This window comes from Salmo salar, chromosome 25, assembly GCF_965601325.2.
Source record: "Salmo salar chromosome 25, fSalSal1, whole genome shotgun sequence".
Taxonomy (NCBI): domain Eukaryota; kingdom Metazoa; phylum Chordata; class Actinopteri; order Salmoniformes; family Salmonidae; genus Salmo; species Salmo salar.
The window spans coordinates 41,106,336-41,116,374 of NC_138315.1; the positions used below are offsets into that span (position 1 = coordinate 41,106,336).

The 10,039-nt window shown below is 43.0% G+C and overlaps 1 protein-coding gene across 1 annotated transcript; it reads left to right on the top strand.

Annotated features, from left to right (window-relative positions):
• The first annotated feature begins 1,211 nt into the window (after positions 1–1,211).
• Positions 1,212–6,992, top strand: ecrg4a (ECRG4 augurin precursor a). Its single transcript, NM_001141598.2, is given in 4 exon segments — positions 1,212–1,315; positions 3,706–3,753; positions 3,850–4,019; positions 6,682–6,992. Coding segments are annotated over 4 exon segments (438 nt in total). The 5' UTR covers positions 1,212–1,245; the 3' UTR covers positions 6,832–6,992.
• The last annotated feature ends 3,047 nt before the right edge of the window (positions 6,993–10,039 follow it).

Consider the following 10,039-nt stretch of genomic DNA (forward strand, 5'->3'; position numbering starts at 1 on the left):
ACAATTTGACATTTGCTCAGAACATTGTTTTCACTGAGGAAATGTTGGAGTCTGCTGTTGATGATACTTTAGAGGATTTTGCCGAGGTTACATTTGACACAGATCCTGCGGTAATTATTGGGGTCAAATTTTTCTCGACTTTTCTGGATTGGGGTGATCAGACCTTGGTTCCAAATATTGAGCAAGATGCCAGAGCTGAGGATAATATTCAAGAGTTTGAGTATATCCAAGTTGAATTTGTGGTCTGTATATTTTTTTCATTTCATTTAGGAAACCATCAACACCACAGGGCTTTTTGGGTTGGACAGTTTGAATTTTGTCCTGTTGTTCATTCAATGTAATTGGAGAATCCAATGGTTTCTGGTAGTCTTTAATAGCTGATTCTAAGATGTGTTGTGGATCATGTACACTACCGGTCAAAAGTTTTTGAACACCTACTCATTCAAGGGTTTTTCTTTATTTTTACTATTTTCTACATTGTAGAATAATAGTGAAGACATCAAAACTATAAAATAACACATATGGAATCATGTAGTAACCAAAAAAGTGTTAACCAAATCAAAATATATTTTCTATTTGAGATTCTTCAAATAGCCACCATTTGCCTTGATGACAGCTTTGAACACTCTATCATGTATATGCTTTTGCTCTTGTCCGAAAAGGTTGGAGAAGTGGTTTATCCATAGATCTCCATTTTGCATAGCTAGTTCTTTGTGCTGTTATTCTCTCTCTCTCTCTCTCTCTCTCTCCCTCTCTCTCTCTCTCTCTCTCTCTCTCTCTCTCTCTCTCTCTTTCCACACTGGGTTCCCTTACTCATTCCACCACTACAGCATCCATTTTGACACTTTCTCAGCAAAGTTAATTCAGTCGACTTAATTGGGTGGTAATAATTCAGAGGTGTATCGTTGGCTCAAGTTTGCAAGTTCACCTTTGGTATACACTGTATAGGGAGGACAGCAGCTATACGGTTAACATTCCTCTCTCTTCCTCTTTCACTGCTGCTGCTGTACTTACTGGATGGAAAAGAACCCCAGGCACACATGAACATTCCATTAGAAGAAAAAACACTACTTCAGTCAGGCCTGTTTCTGTGGGTTGGATTTTGGTATAAACGACATTAAGCCACTACGGGCCAGTTTCCGAACGGAACGTTTGGCTCGCGGCCCCAACTGCGCCCCTGTATCTGTGTGTTTGTGGTGTGTGTTTCCATTAGACGGGTCAGAACGCGAGAGCGAAGGGGACAACATGGCTTCTCAGCGGCTTTATCTGAGGTTGGTAGGGCTCACCGCTCTGCTCACATTGCTGGCTCTCGCAGGTGAGGTAACTCTCGCTTTCTCTTCCTGTCTACCTCTCTCTCTAGCTCCTTTCTTTCAACGATCTCTCTGTCTCCATCTCCTCCCATCTATCACTCTGTCCCCCATACCTCCTACTATGCTAGATAATTTGATTTCACTCATATGGAACCAAACTTAGATTAACAAAGCTTCTGAAGTAACATCTGATACACTGAAGTGTTAATTGATATAGTTATTTAAGAATGTCAAGTTTGAAGGTATGTTTTATGAAGTTTTATTGGGTATTTGAATTATCTAAGGTGAGTGCTGAGTTATTTTTGCATAATGCATGAATGCGTAACACATTTCTTTCTCTTGTGTGGTTGTGGAATCTAGCTTCAAATATATACTTATTCATGTTACTATACTAGAACTAGTTTACATGATAAAACATGGTATTGTTAAATCTCATGGCTCCTGGGGGGGGGGGGGGGGGCAACAACATTCTGGTTTCAGTCACTGATAGTGTAGAACAGAGTAGGGAGGAGTGAGGAATTCATCCCGAGCTCAGGTCAGATGAAGTGAGAAGGAACAGTCCTGTGACACACATATAGGAGGCAGGGCCATGACTACACCAATAAGAGGAACCAATTAATTTCCTGACTTAGCAGCAGAGATGGATTGGCTGTCTAGATGTGCAAGGAGTTGACTCCTCCTAGTAGGAGGGTATAAATATAGGTGCTTGTGTAAACATTTATTTGTCTTTGCAGCTGTTTGACCCAGTGGGGAATAAACTTTCCTGCTGAAAGGTGAATTTGTCTCCCAGTGTCTGTTGGAAAGCAGACTGAACCAGGTCTTCCTCCAGGATTTTGCCTGTGCTTGGCTCTATTCCATTTATTTTTTAACTTAAACAAACTCCCTAGTCCTTGCCGATGAGGAGCATACCCATAACATGATGCAGCCACCACCATGCTTGAACATATGAAGAGTGGTACTCAGTAATGTGCTGTATTGGATTTGCCCAAAACATAAAAAGGATAAAAAGTTAAATTCTTTGCAGTATTACTTCAGTGCCTTGCTGCAAACAGGATGCATGTTTTTGAATATTTTTATTTTGTACAGACTTCCTTCTTTTCACTCTGTCATTTAGGTTAGTATCGTGGAGTAACTACAATGTTGATCCATCCTCAGTTTTCTCCCATCATAAACTCTGTAACTGTTTTAAAATCAACATTGGCCTCATGGTGAAATCCCTGAGCAGTTTCCTTCCTCTCCAGCAACTGAGTTAGGAAGGACACCTGTATTTTTTGTTGTGACTGGGTGTATTGATACACCATCCAAAGCATTATTTAATAACTTCACCATGCTTGAAATGATATTCAGAATCTGCTTTTTTTGTTATCTACCAATAGGTGCCCTTCTTTGTGAGGTATTGAAAACCTCCCTGGTCTTCATTCACAGCTCGACTGAGGGACCTTATAGATAATTATATGTGTGGGGTACTGAGATGGGATAGTCATTTAAAAATCATGTTAATCACAATTATTGCACACAGAGTAAATCCATGCAACTTATGTGACTTGTTAAGCACATTTTTACTCCTGACTGTATTTAGGCTTGCCATAACAAAGAGGTTGAATACTTATTGACTCAAGACAGTTCAGCTTTACATTTTGTATTCATTTCTAAAAAGTTCTAAAAACAAAATTCCACTTTGGCGTTGTGGGGCATTGTGTGTAGATCAGTGGAACATAATCTAAATGTAATCAATTTTAAATTCCGGCTGTAACGCAACAAAATATGGAAAAAGTTAGTGTGTGAATACTTTATATTCTAAAACAGGAGACAAGCGACAATGGACTTAATGTGTCACTGAAAACTAGCTGGCCATGGAAATTCCATGAATCCCTTTCACCTCAAAAGGCTTTTCTAGCTGTCTCTTTACCACCATTTTAATGAGCGAGAAGGGTTGCCTAGACAGGGAAGAAGACAGAAAGAGGGGAAAGAGGGAGAGCGAGGTAGGGAAAGAAAGCAGACCAGGCAGATCTCTCAGTGGAAAGTCTCATTCATCATTCATGTAAATGTGAGGCAGCAAATAGCAAACACCACTCCTCCTCTCTAGACAGACTGCTACTGTAGGTGGATAAAAAAAAGTTTAGTGGGGAAATTGCTAATTTGCAACTTAGACTCCTGCAAACCATTTCCTATAAACCTCATCCATGTGCTCCACTTCTGGCTGTTTGTGTGTGTGCGTGTGTGAGTGTGTGCTAAGCCTCTACTGAATGAGCTGGGATTTATCACACCACAATCTAACTTTATAATCACAATGGAATTACACTACAGTAGTCTCCTCTCCCTTGCTAAAGGGATTCTAGGCTCTACATTAACCCACATTAACCCCACTAAGTGTCCTATTGACTCTCTTTATCAGATGTTTCCAGTGAGAGCAGCCTTCACAAGATTCTGAAGAAAAGAGATGGTAATATTGACAGATAGCTTTTACATACACACATTAAACACTGCACCTACTTTACATTCTACTGCCATTACAAGTCTCCTCTCTGCCTCCCCCCAGTGGTGGGTGACAGTAGCGCTTCCTCTAAGTATAGGGTGGCTGTTGCTCCCGCCAAGGCCAAAGAGTTCCTGGCCAAGCTACGGCGGCCCAAGAGGAACATCTGGGACCGCAGCAGGCCAGATGTGCAGCAGTGGATCATGCAGTTCATGTACATGGGCTTCGACGAGACGGTGAGCGGGCTAAGAGGGTTGAATAATAAATAATAATAATAATTTGGCAGGTGCTTATATTTGCCGTATTTCACACATGTACAAGTGTGTACTTGTGTGAAATGGGAATGTGTTTTTTTTGTTGCATATTCCAACTCCCCCTGAAACAGTGAAGAGAGGGGTCACGGAATGGGGTAGGGCTTGAGTTTAATCTGACGCTGTGACCTAACCCTACTATGGGCTATTATTATAGTATTGCACATGTTATATGATTAGGTCACAAGGTTGTAAAAACTCCTGGCCCCAGATATTTGATAGGGTAAACAGTACTACGATCTGTAGAAGTATAGGCCTATGAGAACACACTAGTAGCCATCCACAGCTACATGGGGGAAAATAGCCATTATACAAAGCACTAAGATCTAAAGCATTTATGTGAGAAAAACTCATATTTTGGCGAAATGCCAGTGTACTAAGTCAAATCAAATCTATTCATCTCATACACAGTTTACCGCTGGTAATAAAGGTCCAGCGAAATGCCTATGTGCTAGCTCCCTCAACAATGCAGTACACTAATCAATAATAAGTAGCAGAAGAGGTAGCATAGTAATAATGGACTGTACGTACACACACACAGTCAACAGTGCTGTTCAATTGTATTCTATTGATTCTACCACCCTGTGTGTGTGTGTGTGTGTGTGTGTGTGTGTGTGTGTGTGTGTGTGTGTGTGTGTGTGTGTGTGTGTGTGTGTGTGTGTGTGTGTGTGTGTGTGTGTGTGTGTGTGTGTGTGTGTGTGTGTGTGTGTGTGTGTGTGTGTGTGTGTGTGTGTGTGTGTGTGTGTGTGTGTGTGTGTGTGTGTGTGTGTGTGTGTGTGTGTGAGAGAGAGAGAAAGAGAGCAAGAGGGTTGGATGTGTGGTTAGTCAGTGCAAATCATTTCACGGTCCAGGTAGTCTCTAAGGTGCACATTGTCTCTAAGGTACAGGTCTGTGCAGTAAAGCCATACTGCACAGCCATAGGGACAAGGGCATATGCTATGTAGGTTGAATGATGAACGACCTGTGCAATGGAACACTTTCAACAACTAGGCAATACTGCAAACACAAACTACATAGCTATGTCACATGAGATGACGCTGGAGAGACGAAGCAGGTACGGGGAGTAAAACATTTAATAAAGACGGACATGGAACGAGACGGGAACAGCGTCAGCAAACTAATACTAAAGACAAAAACAATACAATGCAGCAGCGGGGAACAGAGCTGGGGAACTGACAAATATAGGGGAGGAAATGAACAGGTGATAAGTGAGTCCAGGTGAGTCCAATAACGCTGATGCGCGTGACAAGGGAAGGCAGGTGTGCGTGATGCAGGGCAACCTGGTGCCCTCAAGCGCCAGGGGGAGGGAAGAGCGGGAGCAGACATGACAAGCTATACAAAACATAAAAACGGTGGGTGGGAGGGATAATGCCCAGACTAATTTGTTGTCGTTATCAGACTAGATAAAAGCAGATGGATGTTTCTGTCACAGCAGGACCTAGAGACTCTGACACACCTTGAATACACACACGCACACACTTCAAGCTTTTTTTCCTCTCTAGCTGTTTCTTCCAGATCAATGATTCCAATGGAGATCTTTAGAAACACCAGGACCAGGGAGAAAATCTTTGGCAAAAACAAGTCAGAAATAATGACAGAGTGTGGGAGACGAAACAGAGAGACAGACCGAGAGAGCGGGGTATTGAGACGTAGAGGTTATGAATAAAGTAAAGGAAGGAGAAAGTTGTGTTTTCTCCTCAGTTTTGTAGACAGTTGACAGCTCCTGTAGACCGTTGACAGCTCCTGTAGACAGTTGACAGCTCCTGTAGACAGTTGACAGCTCCTGTAGACAGTTGACAGCTCCTGTAGACAGTTGACAGCTCCTGTAGACAGTTGACAGCTCCTGTAGACCGTTGACAGCTCCTGTAGACAGTTGACAGCTCCTGTAGACAGTTGACAGCTCCTGTAGACAGTTGACAGCTCCTGTAGACCGTTGACAGCTCCTGTAGACAGTTGACAGCTCCTGTAGACCGTTGACAGCTCCTGTAGACAGTTGACAGCTCCTGTAGACAGTTGACAGCTCCTGTAGACAGTTGACAGCTCCTGTAGACAGTTGACAGCTCCTGTAGACAGTTGACAGCTCCTGTAGGTCAATCAGTAGGATTGCTTTAATGACTTCCTAGGTATGTGACATTTCCTGTTGCCTGAACCTGCCTCTCTTGCTGTTGGATCCAACAGCCTCCGCATTTTAAGCCATGTTGGTCTATACTCTATGCATACCAGCTGTCCTGTTCAAGTCATCTCCAAAACATCTGCTGACTAGCAAATCAACCCCATAGCCCCTTACCCCCTAGCTCCTAAAACCTTACACCTTACCCCCTAGCTCCTAACCCCTTACCCCCTAGCTCCTAACCCCTTACCCCCTAGCTCCTACCCCCTTACCCCCTTGCTCCTCTCCTTTACCTGCTACGCAATCCAGTAGATCTGAAAGGATCTGATGGGTATGAGCAACAAGTTGATTGCATAACCCTGCTCTCTAATGAGCGGAGTGGAAATGTTACAATATTTCTTGCACATTTCCAATGTTTCAGATCTTTTGAGTTGGGCTAAAGTTGAGAGGTTGTGGTCGTGTTTTTTCCCTCCCCAGAGACTGGAAACGGACCTGTCCTACTGGATGGACCACGCACGGTCCAGCGATCAGGGTCGCCAGCACCATTATGACGAGAACTCTCCCATTGGACCCAGAGACAGAGGGGCACACCGTCACGGAGCCGACGTCAACTACGACTACTACTAACTCCACATGCTGTCTCACTCCCTCTCTCAAAACGTAAGACTAACCTTTCTCTTCCTTCACTACTTCTAACCCCAGCCCCCTCTCTATTTCTCCCTCATATAGTGTGCAACTTGCTTTCTTTCTTTGTATACAGTTCACTTTCCGTTAATAAACACCTCGACAAACATTTTTGGGTGTGGATCAGCTTATGCTTTTCACTCGTTTCTAACCCATATCTTAGGGCCAAGATATCCTGTGGCGTGCCACAGGGTTGGATAATGGGACCTTTGTTATTCCTAATCTATATCAATGACCTTGCTGCTGTGTTTTCTACCGTACTTCCCATTCTCTTTGCTGAGGATACCAATTAGATTTTATCACACAATAATTTTTATTCACTAATTAACGAAGCCAATGGACACATTTTCTGAATTGTTCCAGATAAACAAATAATTTTTAAATGTAAAAAAATCTAACTTTATTTTATTCACTAGTAAGAATAAGAAATATGGTTAAAAAAAGAGCCAGAATCTCAAATGGTGGGAATGAAATGGAACAAGTCACATCAACTAGATTCCTCTGAGTTATAACTGATGAACAGTTATCCTGGAAAGATCATATTCAGTTAGATCCACTAGATTCCTCTGAGTTATAACTGATGAACAGTTATCCTGGAAAGATCATATTCACTTAGATCCACTAGATTCCTCTGAGTTATAACTGATGAACAGTTATCCTGGAAAGATCATATTCAGTTTGTCTGCAGCAAAGTGATGAAATCTGTTGGTATCATCAGAAAGATTAGTGGTTTGGTTCATCAGGCTTGCTTCCTAACTCTATACTATAGCATAATTTACTATAGCTTTATCTCATTTACTGTAATATTGTCTGGGCCAGCACATATGCCTCCTATCCACACAAATTACTCATCATACAAAATACATTTGCAAGACTAGCTTCCTCCTCTAATTACCTGGCTCAATCTGCACCTTGGTTTAAGAAACTCAAGAACTTGTCTATTTACAACATTAACGTACGCAAAACATGCACTTTCAATCAAATTCAATGAAATGTATTTATAAAGCCCTTTTTATATCAGCCGATGTCACAAAGTGCTATACAGAAACTCAGCCTAAAACCCCAAACAGCAAGCAATGCAGATGTAGAAGCATGGTGGCTAGGAAAAACTCCCTAGAAAGGCAGGAACCTAGGAAGAAACAGAGAGGAAACAGGCTCTGAGGGGGGGCCAGTCCTCTTCTGGCTGTGCCGGGTGGAGATTATAACAGTACATGACCAAGATGTTCAAACATTCTAACAGGGTCAAATAATAATAATCATAGTGGTGGTAGAGGGTGCAACAGGTCAGCACCTCAGGAGTAAATGTCAGTTGGCTTTTCATAGCTGAGCATTCAGAATTAGAGACAGCAGGTGCGGTACAGAGAGAGTCGAAGACAGCAGGTCTGGGACAAGGGAGCATGTCCAGTGAACAAGTCAGGGTTCCATAGCCGCAGGCAGTACAGTTGAAACTGGAGCAGCAGCACGACCAGGTGGACTGGGGGCAGCAAGGAGTCATCAGGCCAGGTAGTCCTGAGGCATGGTCCCAGGGCTCAGGTCTTCCGAGAGGGAGAATTACAGGGAGCATACTTAAATTCACACAGGACATCGGATAATAAATACTCCAGACATATCAGACTGATCATAGCCCCCCAACACAAACTATTGCAGCATAAATACTGGAGGCTGGTACAGAAGGGGTTGGGAGACACTGTGGCCCCATCCGACGATACCGTTGGACAGGGCCAACCAGGCATGATATAACCCCACCCACTTTGCCAAAGCACAGCCCCCACAACACTAGAGGGATATCTTCAAACCACCAACTCACTACCGTGAGACAAGGCTGAGTATAGCCCACGAAGATCTCCCCCACGGCACAAACCCGAGGAGGGCGCCAAACCCAGACAGGAAGATCACGTCAGTGACTCAACCCACTCAAGAGATGCACCCCTCCTAGGGACGGGATGGAAGAGCACCAGTAAGCCAGGGACTTAGCCCCCGTAATAGGGTTGGAGGCAGAGAATCCTGGTGGAGATTAGGGCACCGGCCAGGCAGAGACAGCAAGGGCGGTTCATTGCTCCAGTGCCTTTTCGTTCACCTTCACACCCCTGGGCCAGACAACACTCAGGCTAGCACTGGAGTAATATGATACATTTTTTTGGTTCTAGTCAAGATTCTAGCAGCCGTGTTTAGCACTAACTGAAGTGTATTTAGTGCTTTATCCGTGTATCCGGAAAGTAGAGCATTGCAGTAGTCTAATCTAGAAGTGATAAAAGCATGGATTAACTTTTCTGCATCATTTTTTGACAGAAAGTTTCTAATTTTTGCAATGTTACGTATATGGAAAAAATTGTCCTTGAAATAGTCTTGATATGATCGTCAAAAGAGAGATCAGGGTCCAGAGTAACGCCAAGGTCCTTCACGGTTTTATTTGAGACGACTGTACAACCATCAATATTAATTGTCAAATCCAACAGAAGATCTCTTTGTTTATTGGGACCTAGAACTAGCATCTCTGTTTTGTCCGAGTTTAAAAGTAAAACATTTGCCGCCATCCACTTCCTTCTGTCTGAAACACAGGCTTCCAGGGAGGGCAATTTTGGGGCTTCACCATGTTTAATCGAAATGCACAGTTGTGTATCGTCCGCATAGCAGTGAAAGTTAACATTATGTTTCCGAATGACATCACCAAGAAGTAAAATATATTGTGAAAACAATAGTGGTCCTAAATCGGAACCTTGAGGAACACCAGAACTTAGTTGATTTTTCAGAGGACAAACCATCCACAGAGACAAACTGATATCTTTCCGACAGTTAAGATCTAAACCAGGCCAGAACTTGTCCGTGTAGACCAATTTGGGTTTCCAATCTCTCCAAAAGAATGTTATGATCGATGGTGTCAAAAGCAGCACTAAGGTCTAGGAGCACGAGGACAGATGTAGAGCCTTGGTCTGACGCCATTAAAAGGTAATTTACCACCTTCATGAGTGCAGTCTCAGTGCTATGATGGGGTCTAAAACCAGACTGAAGCATTTCGTTGTGCCTTCAGGAAGGCAGTGAATTGCAGCTTTTTCTAACATTTTTGAGAGGAATACCGCTCGCACAGTTTATCTAAACCCTTCAATGGATTCTTCCAGGTTAATTCTTGAAATCCATCTATAGTCAGGTCCAT